The following is a 16,702-nucleotide window of genomic DNA, read 5'->3' on the forward strand; positions in this document are numbered from 1 at the left end:
GATTGAATTTTTTATATCGCTTTTAAATAAAAAATTACGGATTTAAAAAAAAAGAACGTTGACTTTTTTATTGAAACACCCAGTATATTTTTTTGTAAATTGAAAAATGGTCATTTACCTATCCAGCGATATAAAGTTTTTTAAAATCGGTTGCTGAGCAATTAATTTTTAAAATGAGAGATGCAATGTGGAAGTCACATAACATAATATCATTTTGTTTATGTAGTTATGTTATTTAGTCATCTGATATCCACGATGCATCTCTCATTTTAAAAATTAATTACTCAGTCATTTGACAACCGAGTTTAAAAAATTTTATATCGCTGGATAGGTGAATGACCGTTTTTTCAATATACAAAAAAATATACTGAGTGTTCCATTAAAAAAATCAACAATTTTTTTTTTCAAAAATCCGCCATTTTTTTGTAATTGAAAACGACATTAAAAACTCAATCCATTCTGACTGACAAAACGAAGACCGCATATTTCTATCTTGAGCCGTTTAGAAGTTATGGGCAGTTAAAATGGGGGAAAATATAAGTGGAGCCCCGGTATTTTGAGTTTGAACTGCCTTATTTTATTTTTCTGTTTTGTTATCCCTACCTCATTATATGTATTGCTGACCTAAAACAGCAGGCTGCGATAATATAAAAGCAGCCTGCAGATAATATACAACACTGTCTCTGCAGAAACTTTCTTTTCGATTTTACACCTGCAACTCTGGTGTGGTCTAGGGAGTGGTCTAAGTTTATATTTTGCGACCTGTGCTTCAGTATTTACACTTTTTGTGTTTTTCAAAGATGGCTTGAGTTTTGTCTCACTAATACATTGTGTATGATGATGATCTCTTCACCATACATAGGTTTATTAACGGATTGAACCACACATGGCAAGGTGTATATCGGACGAACATGTGCTAGTAGGGCTGAGTTACTGCTGAAAACAAGCAGGAATCAGCTCAGGGTCGTAACAGGTTTCCTCACTGGACATGCGCCAGTTAAGGGTCACCTGCATACAATGGGGCTGTTTCAGGGAGACTTGAGCTGCAGACTCTGTAAGAGAGAACCTTAAACAATCAACCATATTTTTCATGACTGTGAGGCATTGGATCGGAGGCGGCAAACACTTTTCCGAGACATCGAAATGACGCCAAATATATATGGCACCCGCCCACTAGACCTGTACAAACTGGTACAGGGTTGTAGAATTCTGGAATGGGTCTCATAAACGAATGGAAGATGTACAATAAGGCAAGTGGCTGCAGTACAACCGGTTCACAACAGACGGGTTCCAGGAAAAAAACGGATTGAACTACATAGTCGTAAAGGGCATCTATTGGTAAAATATGTAATCGTCCAAATTAAATATTACTTGATCTATATCTATCTCTCTATTTTCTTTTGGGTACCATTAATTTGCAACTGATTTTAGCATGGCAAGTAACGAAACTTTGGAGGCATTTGAAAAAAGTCTCATTAGTAAATTCGAGTGCCCGGTTTGCTTTAAATTCATGCAGCCTCCAATAAGACTATGTATCTCTGGACATATCTTCTGCACTCATTGCTTTGAAAACATTGAGAGCTGTGCGTTATGTAGAGCTGAGAAGAGCCCTTACCGATGCATCGTATTGGAACAAATACATGCCTCCCTCTCATTCCCATGCAAATATGTTGATGAAGGTAAGTATATTATTAATTATATTTATAGTTTTTCAGAGAAGTAAACCAAAAACTCAAATAAGAAACTAGAGTAGTATATATTTTGAGTAGAATCATTATAGTCCAGAAAGCCACTGCGCATCCGCTAGGAAAAATATTCTAATTCGGATTTTTTGCACAATCTTACTCAAAAGGACTCCTTTTAACAAATTTCCATGTTGCCAGGACCAAAAGGTGGTCAAAAATTATTTAAACGTTTTTTTTTTATTTTTTTCCTAAAATTATTTTTATTGCATGGAAAAAAGTTTTTTTAGGTTTTTTGGATCATTCCAAACAGAAAAGGTCTTTAGTGACTTTTTTCTAAAAATGATAGTTTTTGACATATAAGCGATTAAAAATTGAAAAATTGCGAAATCGGCCATTTTTAACCCTCAAAGACTATGTGAAAAACTGAAAATTTGAATGTTGCCAAGGTAGATAAATATTCTTTAAACATCGATTGATGAAATCCCGAAGAGTTTTTTGCAATACAAGATTCAAAACTCCTTTGTTTTTTAATTGCGAATCAAGCGTGCGCGACACTATTTTCCACCGACAGTATGGTGCAAATGAAAGGAATAAATTCGTTATTTCGAAAATCGGCGACTTTAAGGAAAAATCCCGAAACAGGTCGATTTTTATTTTTAAGTTATGATATTGTGGCATATATGGTATACTAGTGACGTCATCCGTCTGGGCGTGATGACGTAATCGATGATTTTTTAAATGAGAATAGGGGTCATGTGGTAGCTCGTTTGAAAGGTTCTTCAATTCTCCATCAAGTAATGTAAACATTTACATAATTTTTTACACAGGGTCTCCTTCTACTTCTTTTTTTGTCAAATAATTTAATTTAATAAAAAATTTTTGGACACCCTGTATAAATAATTATGTAAATGTTTATATTACTGAATAAAGAATTGAAGAACCTTTCAAATGAGCTAGCACACGACCCCTATTCTCATTTAAAAAAGTCATCGATTACGTCATCACGTCCATATGGATGACGTCATTAGTATACCATATATACCACAATATCATATTTTAAAATTAAAAATCGACCTGTTTCGGGATTTTTCCTTAAAGTCGCCGGTTTACGAAATAACGAATTTATTCCTTTCATTTGCACCATACTGTCGGCGGAAAATAGTGTCGTGCACGCTTGATTAGCAATTAAAAAACAAATGAGTTTTAAATATTGTATTGCAAAAAACTCTTCGGGATTTCATCAATCGATGTTTAAAGAATATCTACCTACCTTGGCAACATTCAAATTTTCAGCTTTTCATTTTTAGAGAAAAGTCACTAAAGACCTTTTCTCTTTGGAATGATCCAAAAAACCTAAAAAAACTTTTTTCCGTGCAAAAAAATAATTTTAGGAAAAAAACAAAAAAAAAAACGTTGAAAAATTTTTGACCACTTTTTGGTCCTGGCAACATGCAAATTTGTTAAAAGGAGTCCTTTTTGAGTAAGATTGTGCAAATAATCCGAATTAGAATATTTTTCCTAGCGGATGCGCAGTGGCTTTCTGGACTATTAAAATATAAAACCACACATCACAGGACGTTCTAAATTACACTAAAATAATAATTACTGAAACGATTTTTAATAGTTATTTATGATATAAGTGTTAAAAGTACACGTTTACGGCACGCTTGTGAAAGTTTGCAGAATGAGCGAAATCGAGTTCTGCAATTCACATGAGTGCCTTAAAAATGTACTTTTTAACACGCATATCATACAATATTGTTTCTACAAACGTAATTACATGACAATATCTACAAAAATTTTACTTGAACTTGACTGACATTCCATTTTTATATTTTTTTGACATTACATCAAAATTGTCTATACGGTCGATACGAACTGCAATGCCTTAAAATTTTAAAGCACTAGTGCCTTAAAGTAGCATTTTTAACGCTCGTATGGAGTGCTAACAATTGCATTTTTAACACGGTTGTAGAAAATAGTTATTTATGATATAAGTGTTAAAAGTGCAATTTTAAGGCATGTATGTGAAAGTTTGCACATGAGTGCTTAAAAAATGTACTTTTTACCACGTATATCTTACAATATTTTTTCTACAAACGTCTTATATATCAACGATTATAATTTATTCATTCTCAATTACAGGACAATATCTACAAAAACTTTTACTTGAACTCGACTGACATTCCATTTTTATATTTTTCTTGACATTACATCAAAACTGCCTATACTGTTAATACGTAAATCATAACAAGTATAGAATAACATCTACTTTTATTGTTTTATTGTCTAACAAATTTTAATAGTTTTTTTCTACAAACCTGTTAAAAATGCAATAATACAGTTTAAATTAAATTTTAAATACCTTTTAAACCACCTTTTTCAAATTGCGCAAGTTGTACTATTAATATTAATGTTAATAAATGAAATATAAATATTTTGACGTTTCACAATTTGACAATTTACTTTTAACTGCAGCGCCTTAAATTTTTTAAAGCACTAGTGCTTTAAAGTAGCATTTTTACCGCTCCTATGGAGTGCTAAAAATTGCATTTTTAACACGGTTGCAGAAAAAATACATTAACTTTAATTATATAATAAAGCTAAATTGGCTAAACTTAAAAATCGGGCACCTTAGTATAGGCGCGACCTAGGTCACCGTGTCCTTTTCAATTCTGATGGGCAAATTTAAGGGTTTCTTATGGATTTTTGGCTGCTGATTACGAATTTAGAGGGTGGATTTCGATCTCAGTGGTCAAAAAATTGTTATAAACTAATTGTTTATAAGTTGTTCAAAGTCTCTAGCTCATAAATTAAAAGAGATAAAAATGTTTTAAATAAAATTAGTTCCTCAATAAAAAACAAATAAAACATATTTTTCGGACAATCATCTTTTCATATATTAGATACGTATAGAATATACCTATTGAATAAACTTAAAAAACCTGCTAGTTTTCACAATCATGAATTTCTCAGAATGACATTCGACAATTAAAATCACGTTCCACCATTAAAACTTCCCCTGTTCCAATGTTCCCATACATCAAAGTTTGTCCGACTAGATACCGTTAAGCTATTAACAAATTTTCAGCTTGCTATTAATCAACTTTTTTGGTACGCTTCATCCAGGCCTATTATAATTTTCTTTAAACATTTGTACATTAATTTGTTTATAAGGGTTTTAGCAAATTTGAGCAATAAACATTAATTATAATTACATTAGCACTAATTATACACTATTATACACATTATTAATAACAGCAAGGTTATGGTTAACTCATTAAAAATTTATTTCCATTTCTTGAATTTCGATGTTATGGACATTTGAAATATTTTCGCATGTCTTAGGCTACGGTTATATTGGACGCGTAGTCTGACGACCAATCAGTCGGACATAAACGGACGACATTGGTAGTGCGACTAGGTGGTCGGATTGCATGCGTTTAACTGCGATTATGTGTTCAGAAAACCGAGGATGAAGAAAACCAAGGATGAAGAATATTTTTATTAGAAAATAATTTTTTACGTCTTAAATAGGTTAAATTGGATAGATAAGAATATTAGATTAAAAATAATGCAAATATCTATACCTACCTATATTTACTGTTTTCATTCATTTCTGTCGCCAGTGATATCCATATCTTACGAACCCTATCTCGATTGTGATAATCTTTATTAGTTTGGTCCCATAATGCCTTTCTTTCAAATACCCTTAAATTAATTTTTCAAGATCCGTCTTCAGACGCGCGCGGATGCAGGAAAAAACAAACAAGTTTGTTTTGTGAAATTAGTCGTCCATACACGTGCGTAAACTGACGTCTATTACTTATTCAATATAACCGTTCCTATTTATTTGCCCGTGTTTGTTTCTGTCGTCCGACTACGCAATAGTAGGTCCGACTCGTTAGTCGTCAGAGTACGCATCCAATGTAACCGTAGCCTTACACATTTGGCAGACTAATGTGGTCCGAAGTGGATCTTTAATGTAGAGTACTCACTTAGTAAACTAAGAACAAGTAAACTTAAGAACAAGAATGTTAAGGTGCTATGTTTTTTCCGTTCTGCTGTACGGCATGGAAGCTTGCACACTGAAAAAGATAAACATCAAAAACATTGAGGTATTCGAGATGTGGTGTTACAGGAGAATGTGGAAAATACCATGGACAGAAAGAGTAACAAATCAAGATGTTTTGCTGAAGAGGGGGAAGAAATGCGAAGTCATAAAAACCATACAAACGAAAAAATTGGAATATCTAGGCCACATAATGAGAGGAGAAAAGTATTTTCTGCTAAGACTCATAATCCAAGGAAAAATCTCGGGAAAGAGAAATGTGGGACGTAGGAGGATTTCCTGGTTGAGAAATTTAAGGGAGTGGTATGGGTTCAGTTCAATACAGTTGTTCAGAGCTACAGCCAACAAAGTTAAGATTGCTGTGATGGTAGCCAACCTCCGATTGGAGACGGTACTGCAAGAAGAAAAAGAGTACTCTCGTATTTCTGAAAGCATTCCATTGTCACCCACTTTAATTCGCATTATTTTCACATACATACATATTTATAATGTAGATTGGACACGTAATCCAACCAATGTTTGACTTTGTGGCTATATAGCAAAGACAATGAGTAAGTCATCTGAACCACATATCCAATTTTTTAACGGTCAAAAAGGTGGGGTGCCCAGCGTGCTCTCTTTTCTTTTCACTCTTACGAGTATAATATATTTTCTATTTCTCTTTGTTGACGTTTAACTGGTGAAGCGTGCTACGCCACACTCCGTTGGATGCCGACTTTAAGTAAGAAAATCATTGCCCTATCCTAACAGTACATATACTGCACATTTTGTGTGAATTTCACTATAGATCTCCGACACTGCGCCGTATAGAATTGAGTGTTCAGTGCGTATGAAAAGTTCACGTCCTAGTATACGCAGTCTATGGTAGCATATACGGTAGTATACCGTCGTCGTGCTAAACCACATATATTGTTTTCGTCTCACTTACTCAAATCATTATTTTGCTATGGTCCGGTTTCACTAACAACAAATAAATCAATGAATACTTTTTTTTATTTGAAAACCTGCAAATTTACAATCTACTCTGTACAAAGGAGTATTAAGTAAAACTGATAATTATGTAATGTTCTGTAGGTGTTGCCGGCCAGTGCCGGTTCACCTTATTCACCACTGTATTCACTAACACAAATGTCACTCACACAAGTCTTCTGGCCACTGTCTCTTGAGTCTCCGAACTGGTAATGGACGATTGGAAAGCGTGGAAATCAGCTCGTTGTTGTGATTGATACTTGTTTTTCTATGTTTGGTCGCATGCAGTCCTATTACGTCCTTTATGAATGGTATTTTTAAGTCCTCATGTAATGTTTGGTTTGAAATATACCAGGGTGCATTTGCAATGATTCTTAAAGTTTTTGATTCGTATGTCTGCAGAATTTTGGTGTTTGATGGTTTCGTACATCCCCATAGTTCAATCCCGTAGGTCCATATAGGTTTTAGTATTATTTTGTATATTGCCAGTTTGTTTTCTATGGATAATTGTGATCTTCTACCAAGAAGCCAATTCATTTGTCTGGTTTTTATTTGGAGTTGTTGTTTTTTAGCTTTAATGTGCGCTTTCCATGTTAGTTTCTGATCAAGGTGAATACCTAAATATTTGACTTCGGTCTTCACTGCGATAACTTGGTGGTTTATTGTAACATGTGGACAATTTACATGTTTGTTCTTAAATGTTATGTGAGCCGATTTTTCGTGGTTTACTTTGATTTTCCATTTTTGGAGCCAGTTTTGTAATCGATCTAAATGTGTTTGTAGCTTGTTAGAGGCCACTACTGGATCATGGTCAAGCGCAATTATTGCTGTATCATCGGCAAACGTGGCGATAGTTGTTTCGTTGGTAGTTGGTATATCAGTAGTGTGTAATAAGTACAAAAATGGTCCCAAAACACTGCCTTGGGGTACTCCTGCTCTTATGAGTTGGTAGCTTCTGTTATCTTTTTCCATTTTGACATCGAAATGTCTGTCGGAAAGGTATGATTTTAGAAGTAAGTAAATCTGACTCGGCATATTTGTTTTTAGTTTGTATAAGAGCCCTTGGTGCCAAACCTTATCAAAGGCTTGCTGAATATCTAGAAATGCTGCAGTGCAAATGTTCTTGTTTTCTAAACCGTCTCTGATTAAATTTACTATCCTATGGCATTGCTGAGTTGTGGTGTGTTTTTCCCTAAAGCCAAATTGATGATTTGGTATTAATTTATTTATGGAGGTTATACTATTTATTCTACTTTGCAGCAGTCGCTCAAATATTTTAGAGAGTATAGGCAGCAGGCTTATAGGTCTGTAAGAGGCAGCTTCTGTTGGTGGCTTTCCAGGTTTGGCGATCATGATAATTTCAGCAAATTTCCATTGCGTTGGATAGTAGGAAAGATGAAGAATTCGGTTGTATAAAGTAGTGAGAAACACGATAGCTCTTCTTGGTAAATGTTTGAGAATTTCTCCCACTATTAGATCATAACCTGGAGCTTTATGGGAGTTGATTTTCTTTATCTCTTCCATAATTTCTGATGGAGTAATTGATCTAGCAGGTGGTGATAGTTGACAGGGAGCATCTAAATAGCTATTTATTTCTTCATCTTCGAATAAATCTACTAGTGCAAACACTTTTTCAAGGTGTTCTACAAAAACTCTTGCTTTTTCCTCATTTGATCTAGCCCATGCATTATCGTTCTGTCTTAATGGAGAAGCTGTTACGACGGGTCTTTTTATTTTTTGGGTCGCTCTCTACAATGAGTGATCACTGGGAGTCAGGTTTTTGATGAAATATTCAAAAGATGTATTTCTGGATTCTTGAAGTGCTGAATGTAGTCTATGAGTCAGTCTGTTGAGATTGGTTTTGTCCGCTGGGTTTCTTGTGTGCTGCCAGATTCTGCGTGCCCTACGCTTCTCGGTTACCAACTCCTTAATATATCTGGGAACAACATCTGTCTTTCTCTTATGATGTACAGGTGTTGCTTTCCAGGCGGCGTTTTGCATCAGATTTGTGAAATCGTGAACTGCTGTCTCAATTTCTTCTTCTGTTTTTAGCCTTACGTTAAGACTTAGGTTGGTGTTTACGATTTCTTGAAATTCTAGCCAGTCAGTTCGTTTAGAACACAGTCTAGGAGGGAAAACTTTTTGCAGAATTTCACTACTCACATTGATGATGATAGGACTATGATCGGAGCTAAGGTCAAAGTTTGATTTAATATCACATCGATCGATTGGTATACTTTTGATTATAGCAAAGTCTAATAGGTCTGGAATTTTATTTATAATAGGTCTATCAGTGGGCCAATAAGTTGGCTCGCCAGTTGATAAATAGTTAAGATTTTTTTGCTGAACTGTTACCAGGAGATGTTTCCCTTTGGTTGTAATAAGTCTTGAACCCCAGGTAGTGTGTTTTGCATTCCAATCTCCAGCAATTATGTAATGGGAGCCTAGAGAATCAAAAAGTTCATTATATTCTTCAGTTGAGATCATATGTCGAGGGGGACTGTATAGTGAAACTATGGTAATATGCCATGTTGTACTTTGTATCTTTACTCTTGCACTTTGTATTTTGTTTGTAATATATGGCTGCAGTTCATAATGTTTAATAGAGTTTTTAATAATTACAGCACATCCTGCGTGAGCTCCACCATCGGGATGATTGGTATAATATGTTACATAATTGGGTACTTTGACTACAGTTCTGTCAGTGCTGTGACTTTCAGAAATCAAAAGTATATCAATCTTATGGATTTTCAGAAAAACAATAATCTCCTGTATATGATTTGCAAGTCCGTTTGAGTTCTAAGCTGCTATGATAAGTGTATGAGCCATTAGTGTGCAATTTTGTTAATAACAGTTGTGAGCATTGTTAAAATCATGCTGTTCTGATTAAGCAGCTGGTTGAACATGTCTCTGAATTGGTTAAGGAAGCTGCTCAAGACGTCTGTTAAATTTTCGTTCTCATTGTGTGTTGACTGCCTGTTGGGATTATTTTGTAATATAGCAGAATAAGTCGGCTTTATGCTTGGATGATGATTTTGGAATGTAGTATTAATGTTTGGCGTTTGATGTACTGTTCCTTGGTTTTGTTGGTGGATTTGAGGTGGACCCCTATTGTTGGTTTTCTTGTTAATTAAATCTCGGTATACAGAACAGCCCTTGAAATTGGCTGGATGGCCTCCATTACATAAAGCACATGTGGCGGGAGTGTTACGTGGCTTCTGGCAGGTTTTTGAGTCATGTCCACGCCCACATCTTACACAGTTGAATGGTTTTGTGCAGTATGTTTTTGAGTGTCCGTGCCTCTGGCATCTTATACACTGAACTATTCCATTCTTAGGTCTAGGAGGCTCAACCGTTATTCTTGTGTGGTGTAAATATTGTATATCAAATATTTCCTTATTATTAGTTTGAGGCTCCAAGTCTACAAAGAATAAGGGTAGAGGTGCTTTACTTACTCTGTGTGTGACGTTGACTATATTTCGAACTTTGTGTCCCTTGGATTGTAATTCATGTTTTATATCATTAACTTTAACAGAATGATGGAGTCCTCTAATAACTACTCGGTAGGCACGTTCCTCTTTTAGTTGATACGTGTGGTGGACTATTCCTTCTTCTCGCAAATATTTTACTAGTTTTCTGTAGATATCTACTGTTTTGGGATATATTTTGACAGTGTTTTCGGATAATGTTCGAGTGTGGAATTCTTCTTCCGCTAAAATGTTTGACAAATTGGTTAACATAGCAGCATAATCAGTAACACCGTAGATGTATATAGGAGGAGGCCTGGATTGTATTGCTGTATTATTATTTTCAGATGTACTTTTGTTTGTATCCTCATTTGTGTCATCAAGGCTATGTAAAGCATCAAATTTGTTTGAAGTAAGTGTGTTTTGTTTATCAGTATTTGTGCTAGCTTTTTTATACCTTTTTCGTTTTTGTTTAATAACATCTTGCCAGGGATGTTTGTCTGTTTCTGGGTTTGGATTTTGTGTTTCATCATCGCTGCTACTCATTGAATAATCGGAGTAATGACTGCAATCCAAATCATCCATGTGCTGTGTTGACGCTGAAGGTCCTGGTGGAACGTCAGGTGCTATCGGATTCGGCATGTTAGTGTTAGGTTGCAATTATTGGTTTTGAGGAGTATAAAAAATTTGCTGACCATGTGTGTTAAAGTTTGGTATCATATTATAATTAGGCATAGTATTAGTTATAAACATGCTTGGTTGACCCTGTATATTTGTATTGCATTGTGTATTAGGATAAAATTGTACATTACCAGATGTAGGTACGTTCTGATGACCCTGTATATTATTGGGATGGCTATACATACTGCGAAGATGTTTTTGCTACTCCTTGGATGCAGGGCCGGCGATAACGGGCCTGCAAGGGATGCATTGCAGGCGGGCGCCCCCACGCCAAAATGAGCTTTTTCCTGGTGTCAAAAATACTAAAATAGAGAAATTAATTTTTTAAGTGTGATTTAATTTCCTCATAATCAGTAGTCTTAATCTGTGTCTGTTATTTTCGTATATCACACACGTAAATAATCAAAAATATGCAACCATGAATTCCTACCATGTAAATAGTAATATGTATACCTAATTTATTGGCCAAAGCAGAGCCGCCATCAAAGATATTATATTTCAGAACCCAAATAACTCCACACTATACTCACGTTTTGTTTACTTTATTCAGCATTTATTTCTTGTATCAGCAGTTACGAGAGAAAAGGTTTGATTTAAACAAGGTTCTGAAACTGTTCTTGTCTAATTTAAGTATTATGTATTACCCACTATTAATAACTCATAGAGATAAGTATTGATCCCATATAAGCACAATATTTTTAAAATAGACAGTGTAAGTATATAAAATTTAGTTCAAAGCTCTTTTAATTTAGTATAGAGGTGGTATTCTATGTAAAAATAGTTTTTCAGTTTACTGTGCGATAAAAAGAACATTTCAGTGCATTTGCATCCAATTAGTACCTAGAAAATTATATTTGGTAAGTACTCAGTACTATTATTACCGAAAGGGCGTAATTTTGAGAAATTATTACTTTTATTTAGTAGTTAAATAAAAATGGAATCCAAAAAGAAGTTATCTGGGGCGCAAAATAGAAAAAGAAAAGCCGAAAAAGAAGAAATGGCTAAAAAACAATCTGGTTCTCTTAGCCAATTTCTGAAAAAATTTAAAAGTGATGTTTTGCCCAATGATAATGATGAGTCCAACAAAACTGTAACCGAGCCTAATTTACCGGGTACATCCACATCCACACAATTTGTTGATGATTATTCCGGTAAGTCCAATAAAATTTTAACAAAAATTTATATATTGAGGGAATCGAAGGCATCCACATTTACTTACTTTGATGTGTTGTTACAGACCATAAAATATCTCCAGAATCAATGGAAGATTTAGAGGATATAGGGAAATGGCCAAAAGTTACCGAAAAATTAGAGTATGTACTTTTAATCGAAAAAGGACCTCTTCAAACTAAACTGATTAAATATCAAAAGGATGCAAAAGGACGAAAATTCAACAATGCATATTTCAACCGGAAAATGGAAAATGGGGAAACTATTTTAAGAACATGGTTATTATATTCCCAATCTTTACATTCTGTTTTCTGCTTTTGTTGTAAGATTTTTGCGACTCCAGAATCTAGCAGTTTTACCGAAGGATTTAAAGATTGGGGAAACTTATCAAAGGCCTTACATCGACACGAAACAAGCAGAAATCACATGAAAAGCTTTCTTAAATGGAAAGACTTAGAAAGAAAATTAAAAAATAAAACTACCATTGACTCTCAAGAACAAATTATAGCGGACATGGCAAGGAAACATGGAGTAAATGTCTTAACCAGATTAATAGAAATAATAAAATTTTTGGGAGGACAAAATTTGGCTTTTCGTGGGTCATCGGATAAATTACACGATGGAAATAATGGCAATTTTTTAAAACTAGTCGAATTGTTTGGAAAATTTGACCCGATTATGGATACACACATTGACAGAGTACTTACGAAAAAACACAGAACCCACTACTTAAGTAAAGACACACAAAATGAATTAATCGACATGTTAGGAAATGAAATAAGAAATAAAATATTATCATCCATTCAAGAAAGTAAATATTATTCAATCATATTAGACTGTACACCAGATGCCAGTAAAACAGAACAAATGACAATAATAATACGGTTTGTTTCTTACGCAGATGACATTGTGAAGATCAACGAACATTTTTTAGGATTTATCGATATTGATGATTCAACGGGCCGCGGTTTATATGAAAAAATAACAACATTAGAGAAATGAAATATTTCCATTGACGATATGCGTGGTCAAGGATACGACAACGGAGCAAATATGAGGGGTAGAAAAAATGGGCTGCAAAATTTAATTTTAACAAAAAATCCTCGGGCTTTTTTTGTTCCATGCGCTGCGCACACATTAAATTTAACTGTAAATGATGCTGCAAAAGTAAATTCTGATACAATAGGTTTTTTTGCAACGGTTCAAGAAATATATAACTTTTTTTCATCGTCCCCAAAACGTTGGCATATTTTACTACAATTTATAACAAATTTAACTCTAAAGCAACCATCAGACACGCGCTGGGAAAGTAGAGTCAATGCTATTCGGCCTTTACGTTATCAATTAGGAGAAATTTATGATGCTCTCTTAGAAATTTTAAATAGTGATAACTTTAATAATGAAATCAAACATGAAGCAAAAACTTTATGCCTTAAAATGAAAGATTTTAAATTTATTTGCAGTTTAATAATTTGGTACGATTTACTCAATAGAATTAATCCAGTTAGTAAAGCTATCCAAGAGAAAAATATAAATATTTCGTTAGTTATGACATCTATTGAAAATTTAAAAACTTACAAAATCGTCTGTCTGAATATCGACACGATACAAATTATAACAAAATTTTGGAGGATGCAAAAAAATTAAGTGAAGATGTAGATGGAGAAACATAATTCAAATCTGTATTAGAAGTTCGACAGCGGAAAAAGAAACGTCAATTTGATTACGAACACCCAGACGAACAACCTAGAACGCCCGAAGATCTATTTAAAGTTAACGTTTTTTATACCCTTATAGATATACTGCTTTGTGTTCACTAAACGAAAGTTTTGACTTATTAAAAAATCACTTTAATAGCTTTCGGTTTCTATACAATGTGTTTGAAATAAATAATGAAGACTTAAGAAAACACTGCGACAATTTACAAACAATTTTAACACACGGTGACAAAAAAGATATTAACGCCATAGAACTTTTCGAGGAAATTTTAATATACAAAGGTATTTTTAGTACGGGTACACATACGACAATACCAGAAAATCCATTAAACATTTTAAAATTCATAATCTCAAATCATGTATCTCTTCCAAATTTTGCAATAGCCTTAAGAATTTTATTAACGGCTCCAGTAAGCGTAGCTAGTGGCGAACGCTCATTTTCAAAATTAAATTTAATTAAAACGTATTTAAGAACAACTATGACACAGAGAAGACTTGATAGTCTAGCATTAATTTCAATAGAAAATGATATATGTAATAAATTAGATATTAATAATCTTATTGATAATTTTGTAAAAATTAAAACAAGGAGAATACATTTTTTTAAACTATTTACTTCACAATAGCAAACACAGACAAGTCGCCCTTTAGAAACTAAATGCCCTTCAAATGGATTATACCCGCGAAAGTTGAGCATTGAGGTCACGTACCGATAGGCGTGAGCTCGATGGCCACACCTTTCGGGCGCTCAGCCGTCGAGGAGAACAAAATTTATTTTGCCAATTCGACAGTTGAGTGACCGAGCACACACAGTCCGAACATTAAGACACCGACTTGGATCGGTACCTTGCTGTCTGGAACACACATTTTTAGGACACAAGTCCAAAGTAAAGTCATTAATAGGGAGAAAAGAAGTTCTAGCTATCCCTAAAATCAGGTGGCTTAACCACATAAAGTAACGAAGAGGATGTCCCATTATCTAGGGCATCCAAGGTAATGCTCAGTACAAAGCCTCCCCACTCGTTATGTACTGCGATGGGGAGGGGTGGTGGTATAGCTTGGGGGGTCAGATAGGTACCACTCCATTACGGAGTGCGACCGGTTTGATCTTCGGACATGTGGGTCCCAATGTTCCATTAGAACACACATGTTCCACGAGGCTGGGATTGTACAAGTATGTGTGTGTGTGTGTGGGGGGGGGGGGGGGCGCCTGTGCTAGTTTTGCAGGCGGGCGACTGATACCCTAGCACCGGCACTGCTTGGATGTAATTTTAATCATCCATTTTTTGAAATTCACACAGATTCACATTTAAAAATATTAAAATTATAATATTTACACTTCAACTGTTAATGAGTTTGGTTTTTGTATCGCCAGAATAATTACTCGCTGATAATAAACTGGAAACCCTAATAACACAAAACATTCCAGGAATGTTCCTAGAAGGTACACACAGGACATTGAAAACATTCCTGGAATGTCCCCAAAAGCACACGAACGTCCCTGGAAAGTCCCAGGAAAGTGCTGTGTCAGCATTTTAAACATTCCTTGAATGTATTGTTGGAACATTCCATGAATGTCTACGAATGTTCTTTGAACATTCACAGTATATTGTTTAGACTGAATGTCTTGTTGAAACATTCCATGAATGTTCTTAGGACATTCAAAGTATATTTTTTAGACATTCTCTGAAATATATCGTCAGTGATGTGACAATACCTCCTATATGTTTTTTCATGAGTTTTGCAGGAGACGAAAAACATCTTTTACGGTCACCTCCTGTTTTCATACGTAAGTTTTGACTTGTTTTGTAGTAAATAGATAGTTGAATTTACTACAAAACAAATCAAAAAATATATGAAAACACGAGGTGGCCCAAACAAGTTTTTCTTCTCCTACAAAATTCATGAAAAAGCAGATAGGAGGTATTGTCACATCACCGACGATATACCAGAAGTACAGTAGGAAAAATGAAAGAATACCCTTGAACGAACATATAAAACACGCTGTATTTTCCTGTCACCGTGTCACACAAAAAACTGGTCAGCACAAGTACATGTAATAGTTATTGTTACTTGCACTGGACAATTTTCTTTGTGACACGGTGACAGGAAAATACAGCGTGTTTTATATGTTCATTCATGGGTATTCTTTCATTTTTCCGACTGTATATGTAGCCATACCAAATAATAAATCCTTGATAAATATAAACATTTTTATTGCACAAAATCTTGTCGTATATTTTTTTCCATAATCACCACTACGATGACGATTCATTGTATTGAATTGTTCATTAGAATTACAATCTGGTCATAACTCTGACCAATGAGCAATTTTAATTTAACCTAAATTACTACTGTTCCTTAAAATGAAGAGCTTACCCATAGCGTCTCTTATCTAATCTAACAGGCACACAAGCACTATGCTCTGCTTTTCTAACCGCACTATTCTAACATACACATGCACACAAGCATTATGCTCTGCTTTTCACTATCACTCAAACTAGTTCAAAAGGCTTTGTCCTCTACAATCTTCTAGTTTGCCCAGTAGTATCCAGGAGCTGGATTTCCTCAATATTCTTGTAGGTACTTACGAAGTTGTTGCTTGTGACTTCCAACTTTACTCCAACTTTAAAAACAAATCCAGCTGTAAAATATTTATGTGCCTGAAGGCTTTTGTATGCTTTCATCTATAATATCTATAATAGTAATTTGGTGGAATGCATTTTATGGTAAAATCCAATTCTGACTGAATTGTATATGGATCTAAATCCCCAATTATTTTCAGCTTCAATAAATATCTAAAACAATAAAAGAAATAATGTTATTGCTTGCAAAATTCATCAATATTGATAAATATCCGAGAAAAATGAACATTGATAAAAATTGTTTGCCCTTCCTTTCTCCAAACATCTGGTGTCTCCAATAATAATTTCCTTAAAT

The 16,702-nt window shown here is 34.4% G+C and overlaps 1 protein-coding gene across 1 annotated transcript in view; it reads left to right on the forward strand.

Annotated features, from left to right (window-relative positions):
* Positions 1-16,702, forward strand: part of LOC126887528 (probable E3 ubiquitin-protein ligase sinah) — a 45,553-nt gene that overhangs the window by 12,875 nt on the left and 15,976 nt on the right. Inside the window, exon 3 of the mRNA XM_050655161.1 lies at positions 1,432-1,679. Coding sequence (XP_050511118.1) covers positions 1,433-1,679 — 247 coding nt within the window. The 5' untranslated portion in view covers position 1,432. The remainder of the gene's footprint in view (positions 1-1,431; positions 1,680-16,702) is intronic.

The sequence above is a fragment of the Diabrotica virgifera genome, chromosome 1 (assembly GCF_917563875.1).
Source record: "Diabrotica virgifera virgifera chromosome 1, PGI_DIABVI_V3a".
NCBI classification, from domain to species: domain Eukaryota; kingdom Metazoa; phylum Arthropoda; class Insecta; order Coleoptera; family Chrysomelidae; genus Diabrotica; species Diabrotica virgifera.